We start from the raw sequence: 16,769 nt of genomic DNA on the forward strand, positions 1-16,769 counted from the left end.
TGAATATATTTTAATTAAAACAAATCCATACGGTTAAAGAACTGTATTAAAAAACTCTAGAGACAGATTTAATTGTATTATTTGCGGATGAGTTAAATTAATAAAAACAACAGTACGAATTATTACGTAAAAACGTAAAAAAATAAAAGTTTAACAAAATTTGGCTCAAACTATCTTGTTTTATTCAAAAGACTTAGGTTTGAATTACTTAAAGAACTTGATTGGATGATTAACATCTAACCCAAAGTATTTTTCAGCCACATCTGCAATATCAGAATTAGTTGAACAACATTTTGAAAATTGAACTTTGGAGGTAATTGGGTCAATACATTCAATATCTTGGTAAGTAGTACCTTCTAATTCAAGTATTCTAGAGAAAAGGGTGTTCTCAAATCTTGATATGATTATATTGTTTTGAAAAAAACTTTTGGGGTTGTTTAAATGATGATTTAAAGCGTCTTCAAAGGCTTTAACAGGTTCTGGTGAAAGTGAAAATATCAAAACTCTTTTCCAGTGATTTGAATTAGGTTCCAAGCATTTTGGATCAGTTTTACAGATTTTAAAGCTAGCTGAAGGGCCTTCTGTTATAATTTGGTCTAAACAACAAAATTGTTTGTTTAAAAGGTAATTTAAATTTTTAAAATGGATTAAATTGTCTTACGTTTAGAATTTAAAATAGTCTTTTTATGTTCTTCTAGTTCCATCCAATTCCCGCCTTTTTCAGAAAACTCCTTACAGCGATAAGCAAAAAAATGGTCGTTATAATATGACATGTGTGCAACTCTTATTGGCCCGAACAAATAAAACCCTGGGTCAACAAAGTAGCGTTCTTCGTTAAGAGTAACCTATAAACAATAATTGTTGCTGGATTTTGATTGATTTCTTTACTTATGCTGCAAAAAGTTGTGATTTTTTAAAAACACGTTACTACTTACAAGTATTGCCATATGAAAATGTGACTTTGTAAACGTTTTATTTTCAGGTTTGTAAAGCATTGAATTGACTAAATAAGACTTGAAGCCTAACTTGTCAAGCAACCATGAAAACAGCATGTTTATCTCATAACACATTCCCCCTTCTCTATTCTCAACAACGTGGTTATAACTCTTATTCAAATCCAAAACTACTTTTGATGGAAATATACATCTCAAAGTATTAAAAGGTACGTTTAGTTTATGTGCAAAAACCAATGCCTTAAGATTGTCTAAAGTCGGTTTTGTTGATCCAGTATATTTCATTACTTCAAGATAGCTTTCTACGTTCATATTTCTATATAAAACTTCGGTAATTATTTATGTGTACGAATACTTTGCCCTATGAGCCTAAATGTCCATGCCGTTTTCGATAAGGTGAATTGAAGCTATAACGAATATAGTAAACGTAGTAATAAAGGATGTAATAATCATAGGCGTGTAGTGTTATGGTCAATGCACAAACTGGCTATCCGTTTTGATTTTTCACGTATGCTGATTTTAATAGAATTAGTAACTGGCCCTACCAAACTGATATAAACAATAATAGCCAGTATAAAAAGCATCGTTTTTATACAAATTGCGCTATTAGTTTAGTTTTATGTAGCCCATAAATTTCGGTTCATAAGAAGTTTGCTTAGCTGTGTACCTTTACTTTACACCTTCCCAAATTTCTGTTTCAGTTTTTATGCTTGATTAAATTTTGTAATTTAATATTACAAAATTAATTAAAAAAAGCTGTTCACAAGCAGAAAATATAATACACAGTAACTTTGAAAATATTAAGATCTTTATTTTTTGGGTTACTTTTTGCTGCCTAAATAAAAAACATATATAATAAGATAAAAAATTTAAAAAGAAAATAAGCGAGCAAAAATAAAAATAAAAGTTTTACAATTTTTTAAAACTGACTAAAGGGCGTTCTGTTATAACTTCATCTAAACAATAGGATGTGTAAAAGAAATAAAGTAACTTTAAAATTTTAAATATTTTTACCTTCAGAATTAAAGATAGTCAGTCTTCTTGTGTATTTGTAGTTCCATTCACCCTTTGCATTTTTCAGGAAAATCTTTACAGCAAAAAGCATTAAAATATAGTCGCTGTAAACTGACATGTGAGCAATTCTTATTGGACCAAACACAACAAATTCGGGGTCGACCATGTAACGTTTACTATTAACGTTAATCTGTAACAAACGTTGATTTTTAGAGATGTTTTTTTTTCAAAAATTTAAATATATAACTTACTTAGATGGTATTCCATTTAAAATGGTTATAATATACCCCATAATTTTATTGTATTGAATACTTACGCAAGTAATGCCATATGAAAATGTGATCTTAAAAATCTTTTTTTTTGAGTTTATAATAACACATTCTTTCATTTTTATTCACAACAATATGACTGTATACAAAGGTGGGCACCAAACTCTTAGCCCGCTAGTCGTTGATTAACGAATTTAACTTTAGCGTAAAAATTTAACTGTAAGTTAACTTTAAAATTATTATCGAACCTGTTAACTTTCGTTAAATTGTGCTTTCGTTAACATGAGTACGTTATCTAAATTTTTTAAATCTAATTTAATAATGGTTAGCATTACCGCCTTTTGCCATATCACATTATCAAATGTAATATGACATGTCTAGATGAAAGCTGTTTTTGCTGGACAACTGGAAAGAGCTCCCTCTATGGGGGGATGTCTCTTTTTACTTACGGGATGGAGGAATTAGGGTCAAGGTAAGGGAGAAAGGGTAGGCAATAGGGTTAAGGGGTGGGAACAGGGGGGGAAAGAGGGATGGGTAAGCGAGGTGGGGTAAGAGGAAAGGGCTAGCGGGGTTGGGTAAGACAAAGGGGCTAGGCGGGTTGGGGTAGAAAGAAAGGGTATGGGAGGTGGGTAAGGAGAGTTGGGTAGGAAGATAGGCTACGCCGGAAGGGCGTGAGAAAGTAAGTAAGCTGGGCGGAAATGACCTCACAATCCTTGTGTGCCACGTTGTTATTGCCAGTTTTTGATAACTGCAAGTGGGCGCTAGAAAGCTATTTTGTAAATATATTTTTTTTTAATTTAAAAGTTTAACTAGGCTTCGATTTGATGCGAAAGGTCTGTTTAGTTTAAATATCATGATAAATTATTTTATTACAGTATGAATGCGTCAAATCTGCAATTTAACTTGTAATAATATTAAAAATTTTGTTATGTGAGGATAAACATTTAATAAAATAATTTGGAAACACTTTTTATGCGATTTTTATTAAAATGCGGAAAGCCTTGTGTTCTGCAGACAAACGTCCATTATGTCGTATTAAAGTTCTAGTTAAACTTAAAATATTTAAAAAAGTGACCACGTGGCCCCTAAAACCTTAGAATTCAAGTCGTTTTTAAACGTGTCGGTTCTAATAATTTAATAATGAATAATTTTAACGGCGTGAAAAGGAGTCGGCGGCATATTAAAATTTCTAAGCGCTTGGCTGATTCTTTGATTCAAGAAGAGACGTTTTCAAAAACTTTAGAAGTGGAGGTTCGTATAAATTAAAATAAAAAAAAATAAATAAATTAAAAAAAATTTTGTTATAGTAACTCTAAATTATACTTTCAGGTACTACAGCTATGCATAATTTTTATTTTAAAATGTATGTTCATTTGAATTTTTGTGTGTGTAATAAAGGAAACTTATTTTTAGACTCCAATTCCTGTCAAGCCGAAGCCACCGAGACTTTTGAATCAGGTAACTTCTATTTGATATTAGCAAAATGGTATTATATACATTTAAAAATGAAAAACCCGAACACACATGTTTTAAAAAGTTAGATCTTTTATTTGTTAAGTTATTGCTAATGAATTGTAAATAATGACTTCCATTTTGGTAAATTACCAAAATAACTTTATTAAAAATGATATTTATTGTGTTAAGGTTTACCCTAAAACTTATTTTTTTTAAATGAAAAATGAAGGGTAAATATTACAAAAATGTAGTAGCATTTAATATTACCAGTTTTCAATCATTTTTTAAGCAATACAACCTTTCTAAAAGTAATAAAAAGTAGTTTATGAACGATATTAAAATAAAGGCATAAAGTGCACCAATTAAATTGCGGGGCTTTGTGTTTAATTGTCTTAATAATCATCCCAACTGTTAAGGTAAAAGTCTAATATCTATTAAAGTGGATTAATGAAAGTGCTGTCCATATTATTTAACTAATTGAAAAAAAGTGTCTTGATTAACAATTAGTTTTAACTGCCATTCAAGAGAACTTTTGAGTTCACCCCTAGTTTATCCTCAAAATGACTGGATTCGAACTGCTTCTTAGCGCAGAAGGTTAAAATCCTTTCTGAAAAGAACTAGTCGATTTTAAACAGAACTTACAATCAAAATAGGCAGAATATTCAGTCTCCATACCTTTTTCTATTATCTCAAGCGTTGTGTTACAGCAGAAAAAGGCTTAAGTAGCTAAGACTAATATTTTGTGTACATATTTTAAAAAATAAAAAAAGCAATTACGAGTTTGGTGATCAGTTAGAAGACTTTAGTTCCCTTTGACATTTTTAAAACATTTAAAATGGTATATATAAGGAGTACTGATTTATATATTCTGTTCACATTTATTATCTATTTTTAGTCTACCAGCAGGTTTTAAACAAAGATATTTTACTTCGGACATACAGAAATTTAGTTTATTGCGATAAAGTACCAGGTAATTGCACTACACTATAACTTTAAAACAGTTATATTAAGAACAATTAAGCTTGAAAAACTTCATCATTTTATGTTACTTCAGATTACATTGTTTTACTGGTATGCCAGTACAAGATAATAAATTGGGTAATGTTTTTGGACTACGTTTAGGCCAGTATGGAAAGTTTTACAATTCCTAACTATTTATATTGTAAGAATTTAAAACTAAAAAGTATACGAAAGTAGAAAAATATTTAAAATAAAAAAAATGCTTTAAATATTTTTACATTATGATGTTTGGTTAAAGTTAGCCTTAAAAAATTAAACTAGTTTAAATTAGTTTTCAGGGTTGCAGTAAAAAATGTACTGTTAAATAGCAAAGAAATTATGGTAAAAAAATTATTTTGAAATTTTAGTTAGGTCACAAAAAAAATTACTGATAACGCACGTAAATTTACAACACTGTCAGTTGCCAAATTTTAATGTGAACCGCAAGCCTTTTAAAAGAAATGGTCTGCTTAGCCTATAAATAATAGGAAAAAACAAGTTAATGTTGTTTTTATTGGATAGTGTTTGTTTTAAATTGTTTTATTTGTGATTTTGAATCAAAAATTAGGCTGCGCAGAATTCGCCTGCAGACAGACACGACATTTTAAAACAAGACTCGTAACTAATTTATGGCGCGCACTTAATTTTTTGAATATTATTTTATCTTTGATGTAAGAAATTTCCTTATATTTTTTGGTAGTTATATTGCAATAGTTAAATTTTTAAGACATTAACATTTAAAATTTAATAAAATTTTATTAAATATAATTAAAATATGCGTTTTTTATATATATTGCAGTATAATTTAACATACTTTCTAGTTATTTTTCAAATACTTAAGCTTGTAATATAATGACTTGTGTTTGCAATTTTTAGTCTGAGTACACTCTTGCACAACTTAAACTATTAGATGGATCATTACTGTTTAAGTATTTTTCATCGAGAGAAATACTGCCAACCGGTTTAACAAAATACAAGTAAGAATTAAATGCAATTTCTATAATTTGAACCGAAATAAAATGCAATCAAGTGCTTAACATATTGTCTCTTATAAGGCAACTAGCTGGCTTAACACCTTGCTTGGTAATTTTTAAAGACAATTTTAATTAAGGCTTCAGTAATCAGGAAAAGTTAAACTGATATCTGATAAAATGTACAATGCACTGTCGGTGTGGTGTAGTGATTAGAACACTTGATTTAAGTGATCCAACATTTGGGTTTAATATCTGCTGCTTTTATGCTGTAGCACTTTTGAGTAAGGTGATATCAATGCTATCATAACCTGCCAATTCAAAAAAACAATCAGTAGGTTAATTATTGCCATTTATATCGAATAATATCCCAAACTGCCAAAGTCACTTCTACGTGAAGGTAGTGTAACAAATGTTATGGGCACTCCATGATGAGTCTGTTTACTCTGCCAAAATTGTTATTGTATTTAGTTGTAGCCAATTTTTTAGGCTAATTTTACTAATATAGTTAACTAATATTACAACTATTGTTAAATGTTAAATCTGTTGTTATATTTAGATGTCAACTACTAAGAGATGACAAAAGTTGTATAAAAAACTTTGTGAAAAGAAATGAAAGGGATTGCAAGGCTCTACTCACTAAACACTTAATCGAACATATTAAAACTATTGAAATCAAGAATGCAAAATGTAAGTAGTTACAATTTACAAAATAATTCAAAATTAATTGTGATAATTAAACCAGAGCAATCTGTAATGGTCTTCAGTTTATGAGGTTCTGGGCTTTGGCTAAGGCGATGTCAACTCTATAAACTTCTGCTGTGGTAAATACAATATTATGTTTATTAATATCTTAAACTGCCAAAGTCAGCTCGAGACTGGGTTTGGGTAACTGATGTTTCTCTATGTTTAGGCTATAAAGTCGGCCTCCTCACATCGAGAATATTTAAATATAATTAAATTATTTTTTAATTGTAAAAGTTTAAGTGATCTTTTTTATGTTTTTAATCAACTGTTTTAAGGTTACTTATCTCAAAATTAAACTTATTATGAATTTTTAGATCCAAAGTTATACGGTAAAAAACGATTTTATCCATACTGGTATGTTCGGTCTTGCAAAAAAAAAAAACAAGGTAACTATTCTAAATAAAATTTGATTACTTATGAAAGTAACAAGTACAAATTGTTAAAAGTATGGTTTAATTAAATAATTGTTTATGCCATAGGCTACCTTATGTTGCCCGTTCTTTTTTTATTTATATTTTTAAATACTAATATTTTATGATGTTTATCTTAAATTCAAGTTCTAGAGTATTGTGGTATAATTTTTTGTATAGAAGTTACCGTTCCCTACTATAAACTTAAGTTTATCTCAAAGTTATTTTTTTTAGGTTCCAATAAAAAAGAAACTTTTTCAAAACCAACTCAAGCCCCAATTAAACAAGTTACAAAAACTGTAGAAGATAAATCACAACTTGCCGAAAAAGAAGCTCAAGAAAAAACATACAGTCGACAGAAACTTTATAAAATATCATCCTATCAACCGAAAAAGGACGAATTTATTACTTCCGTTAATAGAATACTACAAAAAGCAGCAAAGAATAATAACTTCATTGCATCAAAAAATAACTATCTTGGTTTTGATTATGATCGTGTAACAAATATAGTGGATTTTGAGAATCAAACGATTATGAACTCAAAAGAAGCATTACTTTCTGCCGTGTCGTTAGTACGAGTTGTACCCAACAAAAATGTTGATGTCAATAAAAAAATAAACACTCGGGGTAATAGAAAAAAGGTCATCGAAAGCCGAAACAGTAATCTCGAGAAAGAAAAACAAGAGACCTGGCGAAAATATTTTGCGAAACAACCCTCGGTTTTGATTTCAGATTTTTCAAATCAAGGTGTTTCTAAAGAAGATTTACCAGTTGATCATACTGAGAATACTTTTCAAATGCAGTTGGCAGATAGTATAGCAGATTTCAAAGATTATATAGGTAATAATGTTGCATTTTTTATGTTAATTTTTCTTTTAACTACTTCTTATAATACCCACAATATTGTTTAAGACCTTTGTTTAATTTCAAATTTCTTTAGTCTTTAAATTTTTGTTTTTTACATTTTTCTAGATGACGTTAATAGCTCGTCCAGTTCAGCTGTTTTATTTCCACAAAAAGAAGGCAAAAACACAAACAAACTAGTTAAAGAGCTACCTAATAAAACCAAATACGTGCCTAATATATTACGAAGAAAGAAGAAATGTATTAACCCTGAAAAGTATATAAATAAATTCTTCTTTTTTTTTTATAAGAAATTGGATTTGATATGAATAAAAACAAATAACATAAATAAACAAATATTTTGTATTTAGAAAAATAGATAACAAAGTAACATGTGAAAAAAATGACAACAGCAGCCCAGTACCTTTAGATATTACAAGGTATGTTCTTAATTAAGATTAGAATAAGTTAGTTATATAAAATCTATGTAAAAAATTTAACAAATTTTTAATTTTTTTTTTTAGTGATTGCTCACTAGAATGTAGTGAAGTAATTAATGAAGAAATTATTGAGAACTTGACCTACAAATCACCAAGAAAACAAGTAATTTATTGGTTTAATCTAAAGTAAAATTATGTAGTTATTTTTTATCTTTATTTTTATGTTTTTAAAAAGAAAAAATAATAATAAAATTTGTAAAACTTTTATTTTGGTTCAGATTTTAGGCAATGTTCCTAACGCACAAGAGCTTGATTTTGCATTTTCGTGTTTAAAGCATGACCATGATTACTCTTCAGTAAGTAATTACATTATGATCTAATACACTATTCTTATTAAATTTTCTAAATACGAAATTAAAAACAAAAATCTCTTTTATTCAGAATTTTGTTTTTTTTTGTTTATAGGTTACTGAAACAACAACTAGTAAGAATAATGATTCCAAATTTGTGAAATTGCTGCCAAAGCAAGGGGAATCACTACAGTAAGATGTGTTAATATTAGATTATGTTAAACAGTTAATTTAAATTCAAATTTAGAAAAAAATTTATTAATTAAATAAAATTTTTTTTAAATTTAACATTTTCCTTTTGAAGTGAATTTAATAAGGGTAAAAATTGCCCTTTTTCGTTTAGATTATCAACATCAAATGCCCCAGAACTTGAAAAGCGAGGGTTAAATATTAAACCAAAGTCGGGGGGACAAAAAGTTTTTGATCTGGGAAAATATTCCAGAATTGAGCCCGCTACTGATCAAAAAACAAAGGTATATATGTTTTTTTTATTCTAAATCAAATTTCTGGTTGTGTATACTTATAAACTTTAATGGCATTAAAAACAATTGGCGCAAAATGTAAAGCAAAATTTTGTGCTGTTTTTGGTGCCTACATTAAATCTTAAATAGTTAATAAAAAACAATTAATAAAGTTTTAAATTGTTTTATTTTAATGTTAAGCACAAAGCACTTATTTAAAATTCGATTTGAATTTTATTTATGTAATATTCAGTCGATTTAAAATTAGTGTTTCCGATAAATTATTACTAAACACACATTGATCTTATTTGATCGAGGTTATAACCTTGAAATGATAGGAAAATTAAATTGAGTTGCACAAATTATTTGGCAACGCTGATTTTATTTGGAAATGATGAAATTGGAACGGATAGATGATCAAGAATGATATCATTATTTACAATGCGATTTCTGATCCATTTAACTTAATAAAAATATTTTTTTGTATTTTAGGCTGTTTCAAAATTTTGTTAAAAGTGTAACGCAAAAAAAAAATTTTCCACCGAAAAATTTCAAAAATAAATTTGTAATATAACTTTCTTATTGGTTGAATAGAATTTAGCTCTTAAACTGATCAACGAATTAAAACATCGCAAACCCAAGGAAGTGATGGTGTGCACGGAGAAAAATATTGAAGGTCAATCCTCATATATTGTCCAAGATTTTTTCACTTGTGAAATATGTGGAAAAAATTTCACTGCCCCTAACTCATTGTATGGACATTACAGAGGACATGCTGGTGAGTGTTTTAATTCTTTTGTATTTTTTTAACCACAAGTGGAAAGCCAAATTCACAGCTTAAACATAGAGTAACTTTGTCATTCCGACTCAGTTCCAAGTTGCCTTTGACAGTTTTTGTATATATATCTTTATCCTCGATGTGGGAAGATCGAATGACATCAGTTACCCCGACTCATTCTCAAGTTGCCTGTACGGTTTGGGATATTATTGAATATGTTTGTTTGATATTTATGCTGCTGATTTAGTGCTGGCTCAGCAACAGTTTATACCGGATATAGCGCCTTACTCAAGGGTGCTACAGCATGAGAGCAGTGGGAATTAAACCCACGACCTCATGTGTGATGCACCTAACTTTAGGGTGCTATAACATAAAAGCAGTGGGAATTGAACCTACGACCTCATTTTATAAAGCTAAATGTTTAACCACTACATGGTATTAAATTACTTATAAAATTATAAAAATAATGTTCATCGACTATAGTTGTTTATTAGTATATTATAACTATTATTTAATTTACATTTAAAAAAATAAAAGTTGTTTTAACTTGATGTTTTTTTTAATCAACCTTCAAAAAATTACATTTGCCAGGAATCAAACCCTTCCGCTGTAAGGTATGTGGAAAAACATTTACACGGTCTCATAGTTTGAATTATCATTCTATGATACATGAAGGAAGTGCTAGATTTGAATGTCAATTCTGTTTCAGAAAATTCAGGCACCCTACTCATTATAAGGTAACAGCAGATTTAATTTAAAACAAAAAAAGTAATGAATAAATTATAAAGGATGTTTTTTTAAATTTCTTTCTGCCAATGTAATGCTTTTTATTTAATTTATAAGGCCTGTTTATTGGCTTAATTGACAGTGGAAGTCAAACCCAGGACCTCATGATTTCGTTACAGGCTTTTTTTAAATTTCCATTTTTAATTTTAAAGGCTCCCATTTAAAATTCCATTTTTTAATTTTAATGGCCTGTTTTTTGTTAAGCTCAATACTATATTATACCAAATTAATATTAAAAACTTTAAGTGAAAAATATATTGTTTTATTTAATTGCAAAATATTAAAAAAATTTTCTGTATTTTAGGAGCATCTATTTAGACATACTGGTGAAGAACCATATCGCTGTCTTGAATGCCCGCGTAGATTTAAAACGAGGAATAGTTATCGCAGACATATGACAAAAAAGCACAACAAGAGGGTGACTGTACAAGGGTCTATACCAAAAAATGCCCGATATATCAGTAGTAATGGCACCAATCGGAGATTCTTGTTGTAAATTAATGGAATTTTTGTGAACTTGCACAATTATTAATGTCAACTCTCAATCATGTATGTTATTTTTTTTTTTGTGAAATGAAATTTAGTATAAAATGAATATGTTAAAAAAAAATATTTTTTTTAAGACATCTGTTTATTAATGTGATAGTAATACAACTTTGGAATATCATGTTTCTGTTGTAATATATCAATAGCATTTTAAAAAATAAATAAATTCTGTAATAACAGTTGCCAGTTATAAATTTAACGAAGCTGCCATTATTTTAAGGATCACAAAAAATAAAAAAAAATATTTTAAAACAAATTGCGCTAAATATTTTATGATTTTGTTTTATTTATTTCTGTTTATTAGGGTTTCTTATTAATAAAGAGTGTATAAATATTTAAAAAAAATAAGGCATTGTTTTTAAGAATTTTGGGTCTGGGGTTTGATTCCCACATATAGTAATTAATTTTTTATTCAATCTTTGTAGATAGAAAATCGTTATAAACAGAAATTCAACGTTTAAAATTTGCAGATAACTTTTAGTGAAAAAATAATAAAAGTGTCACACTACAAACAACATTGGCCCATTGGTTTAAAATGCAGTCAGTGGACATAAGTTAATTAGTTTAATACAATGACAAAAAAACTTCAATATTAAAAAACAGTCAATCAAACTAATTATATTTAAACCATTCAACTTAAACCCTGCTTAAGTTACTGTTTTTTCAATAAATACATTGCATACATACACGATATAAGTTTACATTTGACACCGTTGTATAGTAAAGACATTTTTTTTCTAGATAGTAAACTTAAAATTGTTAATAATTATGTTTATAAGCTTTCGATAATAACTTGATATGGACTAGGTACTAATGTTACCCCATGTGGAGCGTATTCGTCTAGTTTAGGCTTTTCTTTGGGCAAAGAAAACTTAAACTTTTGCATAATTCCAACAAAAAAGATAAACAATTCCATTCTGGCAATCTCGATACCTATACAGATACGTCTACCGCCACCAAACGGAAAAAACGCCTCTCTGGTTCCTACTTTTCCGTCGGAATCGAGAAAATTTTCCGGGTCGAATTCTGTTGGATTTTTCCAGTGCTCAGCTGAGTAATGAACTGAGTGATACGACGCTAAGATCATGGTCTCTTTCGGTATATCGTACCCAGCTATTGTTTCGTCTTCTACAGGTGAATGATTGATCCCAAGTGGTGCTATGGTAGCCTTGCGTTGTACTTCCAATATAGTTGCCTCGCAATATGGAAGCTTTAATTTGTCATCGTACGAAAATTGACCGTGGCCGATAACAGAGGCAATTTCTTTATGTACCTTTTCTTGTACTTCAGGATAGTTTACCATATATAAGATCGCCCATTTAAGAGTAGAAGCAGTTGTTTCAGTGCCTGCTTGAAATAAGTCAATTATACTGTATTCTAAACTTTTATCTGTGAGGTAGTTGTTGACATTGTCAGTCTCCATTTCAATCAGGTAATGGTCGATGAAGTCTCTAGGTGCGTTGTAATCTATTGTTTGCCTGTGATTTTTAATTTCTTGTTTAAAGAACTGCTTAAACGTGTCATAAATATGTTTAACTTTCTTTATATTAGGTGAGTGCCAGATTTTACCCAAGCCTGGCCAAACAACGTACAAAAACGCAAACTTGTCGTTGGCGTTGTTAAAATTTTTAAACACGACCTGATTTAACGCAATCAGCTTCTGAAACTGGGCGTCGTCGTAATCGAATCTATCTCCCATTGAAATAAAACTAACAACGTTCAAGGAAGCAAAATCAAAGATATGTCCAGGATTATTTGGCTTTTCACTATCACAAAACGCCCTTAACTTTTCTTCAACGTAAACCAGTTCTTCTAAAATTCGCTTTGCAATACTTCTCTTAGTAAGTCCCATTTTCCGCATTGCACTATGAAATACTTTTCGCTGTGCAGCCCATTTAGGCCCATAAGGTGCACTTGCTATTCCATCCACTTCTCTAATTACAGTAAAAGTTCCAGTCGCAACTCTGTCAGAAAACTGTGGCCCTTTATCCTTTAAAACGTACTTGATCAGTTCATATCCAGATAGAATAATAACATTTGTTGTAAACAAATTTACATGAAAAATGTTGCCGTAATTTTTTGCTAACTCTTGAATTCTAACGTAGCTGTTAGGAGATATATGCTGAAAGCTTCCAATAATAGGTACGGCAGGTGGGCCAGGTGGAAAGTTTTTAGGCTTTGATGTAAGACTAACATAAGACAAATATGCAAGTAGTGCAAGTGTAGCAGAAAGCAAATACACAATTACAGTAAACATTGTTTTAATAACAAGTTATTGCTGCAAAATATAAAACTACCTTGTTAGTATCTTTATTTTTTATAACTAAACCTGTAGTACGAACAGATTGTTTAAACTGAGCTATAGTTTAGTCTGACTGTATATTTGTCAGACTAAACTAGTAACAAGTATTATCTTACTTACTTTACTCAACAGATTGTTATATCAAAAGTGCTGAGTAATATATTTTCAAGCTTCAACATCTACATTCTTTTTAAAAACTTATTATAAACTATACTTAAAGAAAGATTGTGGTAATCGAGGCATATAACCATGATGACATATTGAAAAAAAAACAACAACCTAAGTAACAAAAGGCCGGTAATATCCGGTTAAAAATGACGCATATTAAACACATGCTGAAAAAACGTGTTGAAAGTTTTAGCTTTAGTTTGAGAGTAGCTTAGTTTAGAAAATATGGTTTGCGGCTATCAATTACCTTGTCAAGTTGGCGCTTTATAAAGCTGTAGTTTATGACGTGACATATGATTATAAACATATGCCTAACCGGGCCTGGTAAATGTTAGTACTGCAATCTTATTCATATCAAACTTGGATTTCTAAAATCAGTGATTAACAATTTAAAGTATAGTTATAGTTGTGAATAGGTTGTAGATACTAAAGTTTAAAAAGTCCAGAAAAGTTTTTATTACTATTTGATACAAATTCTTTTTACTAGTTTAGTCTGTCTGACTAATATACAGTCAGACTATACTTTAGCTTAGTTATAACAGCCTTTTATCAAATTTGGCAACTGTCTAGCTATTAAAAACATAGATATTAACAAAGAAGTTTTATATTTTACAGACTTAAGTTGTGAAATAATTGAAACAATGTTTACTATAATTGTGTACTTGCTTTGTGCAGTCATTGCACTACTTGCATATTTGTCTTATGTTAGTCTTACATCAAAGCCTAAAAACTTTCCACCTGGCCCACCTGCCTTACTTATCATTGGAAGCTTTTATCATATATCTCCTAACACTTACGTTAGAATTCAAGAGTTAGCAAAAAAATACGGCAACATTTTTCATGTGAATTTGTTCACAACAAATTTTATCTTTCTATCTGGATATGAACTGATCAAGTACGTTTTAAAGGATTAAGGGCCACAGTTTTCTGACAGAGTTGTAACTGGTAGATTTGCCATTGTTAGAGATATAGATGGTATAGCAAGTGCACCTTATGGGCCTAAATGGGCTGCACAGCGAAAGGTATTTCATAGTGCAATGCGGAAAATGGGACTTACTAAGAGAAGTATTGCAAAGCGAATTTTAGAAGAACTGGTTTACGTTGAAGAAAATCTAAGGGCGTTATGTGATAGTGAAAAGCCAAACAATCCTGGACATATCTTCGATTTTGCTTCCTTGAACGTTGTTAGTTTTATTTCAATGGGGGATAGATTCGATTACGACGACGCCAAGTTTCAGAAGCTGATTGCGTTAAATCATGTCGTATTTAGAAGCTTCAACATCGCCAGCGACAAGTTTGCGTTTTTGTACGTTGTTTGGCCAGGCTTGGGTAAAATCTGGCACTCACCTAATATAAAGAAAGTTAAACATGCGTATGACACGTTTAAGCAGTTCTTTAAACAAGAAATTAAAAATCACAGGCAAACAATAGATTACAACGCACCTAGAGACTTCATCGACCATTACTTAATTGAAATGGAGACTGACAATGTCAACAACTACCTCACCGATAAAAGTTTAGAATATAGTATAATTGACTTATTTCAAGCAGGCACTGAAACAACTGCTTCTACTCTTAAATGGGCGATCTTATATATGGTAAACTATCCTGAAGTACAAGAGAAAGTACATAAAGAAATTGCCTCTGTTATCGGCAACGGTCAATTCTCGTACGATGACAAAGCAAAGCTTCCATATTGCGAGGCAACTATATTAGAAGTACAACGCAAGGCCACGATAGCACCACTTGGACTTGTCCACTCACCTGTGGAAGACGAAACAATAGCTGGGTACAATATACCAAAAGACACCATGATCTTAGCATCGTATCACTCAGTTCCTTACTCAGCTGAGCACTGGAAAAATCCGACAGAATTCTACCCGGAAAATTTTCTCGATTCCGACGGAAAAGTAGGAACCAGAGAAGCGTTTTTTCCGTTTGGTGGCGGTAGACGTATCTGTATAGGTATCGAGATTGCCAGAATGGAATTGTTTATTTTTTTTGTTGGAATTATGCAAAAGTTTAAGTTTTCTTTGGCCAAAGGAAAGCCTAAACTAGACGAATATGCTCCGCATGGGGTAACATTAGTACCTAGTCCTTATCAAGTTATTATCGAAAGCTTATAAACTTTAATTAACAATTTTAAATATGCTACCTACAAAAAAATAATTAAATTTTTACTATACAATGATGTTAAATGTAAACTTATGTTGTATATATATACAGTGTATTAATTTAAAAAATAATGTATGGGTTTAGGTTAAATCGGATAAACATAACTTGTTAAGTTGGCTGTTTTCTAATAATAAACTTGGAATTTTGCCATTTTATTAAAAAAGTAACATTACTTTTTTTGTTTGGTAATGCAATGTTGATATATAATACAGCCTTTTATTTATAAGAATAAGTCTGAGTTAAGAGTTAAATCACTTAAACTGCATTGTTCGCTAAAACCTTGGTCCGGTAATTGATTTAGGGCAAAAACGCCTAAATTCATTATACTTAGTCTAAACAGAGGCATCATTAATTGTTTTAGGCGTAATCTAGAAATTCCAACTTTACGCACGTTCATTTATTCTTAAAACTTAGTGTTGACAAAGTAAGCATTTTTCGAACTCAGTAAAATGATGAAGTTGTTGTAAAGAGTTTAAGTTATTTTAATAGAGTTCACAGTTATCTAATTATAATACAGCTTTGACATTAAACTAGTTTAAGGTTTACTTTTATAAAAATTAAAGATATAATTAGCAAAAATTATTTTTTCAAATCTTTTTTTAATGTCAACTAAAAACAAAAATGTTGGTTTTTGATATAGTCGTGCGGTACAATACACGATTTTATGACATCACAATTAAAAAGACTGTTTATGTATGACCAGTAACTTAATTATAATTAGACGTTAAATATCAATGCTTGTTAGTATTAGTTTAATTTTTGTGCATAGTTTATTTGAAAGCTAATTCAAGATAAAATTTGCTTTTTGGGTTGTCAAAAAATCAGTAATGAGATGTGACATCTGTATCATCAGATATATAGGATTATAGATTTAAGGCTAAAATATATATATATATATAGATTTAAAAAACTGTAGCAGAAATAAGAAGTTTGCTGAAAATCTTGGGCTAATTTAAAAAAATGCGCAAGTAGATCTGAATACCAAAAATGTTATTTAATTTTAATTGTTGACTTTTAGAAGTAATTAAAATTAACTTTTAATGACTTACTCAGCAAATTGATTTTCACTTATTAAACTGGATTGGTTTTTAACTTTTAAGTT

The 16,769-nt window shown here is 29.8% G+C and overlaps 4 protein-coding genes across 4 annotated transcripts; 2 read left to right on the plus strand and 2 right to left on the minus strand.

The window, feature by feature from the left end:
* Positions 1–204: 204 nt before the first annotated feature.
* LOC145753517 (arylamine N-acetyltransferase, pineal gland isozyme NAT-3-like) lies at positions 205–1,265 on the minus strand. Its single transcript, XM_082569920.1, has 3 exons — positions 936–1,265; positions 662–845; positions 205–596 (listed from the first exon to the last, which is right to left on the minus strand). Exons 1-3 carry the CDS (start codon positions 1,263–1,265, stop codon positions 205–207), a joined length of 906 nt encoding a protein of 301 aa, XP_082426046.1.
* Positions 1,266–3,265: 2,000 nt separating this feature from the next.
* On the plus strand, positions 3,266–11,365 carry LOC145751851 (uncharacterized). The gene is made up of 15 exons (XM_082567973.1): positions 3,266–3,487; positions 3,650–3,694; positions 5,567–5,667; positions 6,221–6,351; positions 6,723–6,794; positions 7,053–7,658; positions 7,791–7,938; positions 8,033–8,101; positions 8,186–8,264; positions 8,380–8,457; positions 8,567–8,643; positions 8,795–8,924; positions 9,507–9,690; positions 10,282–10,427; positions 10,781–11,365. Exons 1-15 carry the CDS (start codon positions 3,377–3,379, stop codon positions 10,970–10,972), a joined length of 2,169 nt encoding a protein of 722 aa, XP_082424099.1. The 5' UTR covers positions 3,266–3,376; the 3' UTR covers positions 10,973–11,365.
* Positions 11,159–13,295, minus strand: LOC145751852 (cytochrome P450 2U1-like). The gene has a single exon (XM_082567974.1). It carries the CDS (start codon positions 13,277–13,279, stop codon positions 11,795–11,797), a length of 1,485 nt encoding a protein of 494 aa, XP_082424100.1. The 5' UTR covers positions 13,280–13,295; the 3' UTR covers positions 11,159–11,794.
* An 838-nt stretch (positions 13,296–14,133) lies between these two features.
* LOC145753518 (cytochrome P450 2U1-like) lies at positions 14,134–15,618 on the plus strand. Its single transcript, XM_082569921.1, has 2 exons — positions 14,134–14,387; positions 14,442–15,618. The coding sequence occupies exons 1-2, from the start codon at positions 14,134–14,136 to the stop codon at positions 15,616–15,618; spliced, it is 1,431 nt and encodes a 476-aa protein (XP_082426047.1).
* The last annotated feature ends 1,151 nt before the right edge of the window (positions 15,619–16,769 follow it).

This window comes from Corella eumyota, chromosome 5 (assembly GCF_963082875.1).
Source record: "Corella eumyota chromosome 5, kaCorEumy4.1, whole genome shotgun sequence".
NCBI lineage: Eukaryota > Metazoa > Chordata > Ascidiacea > Phlebobranchia > Corellidae > Corella > Corella eumyota.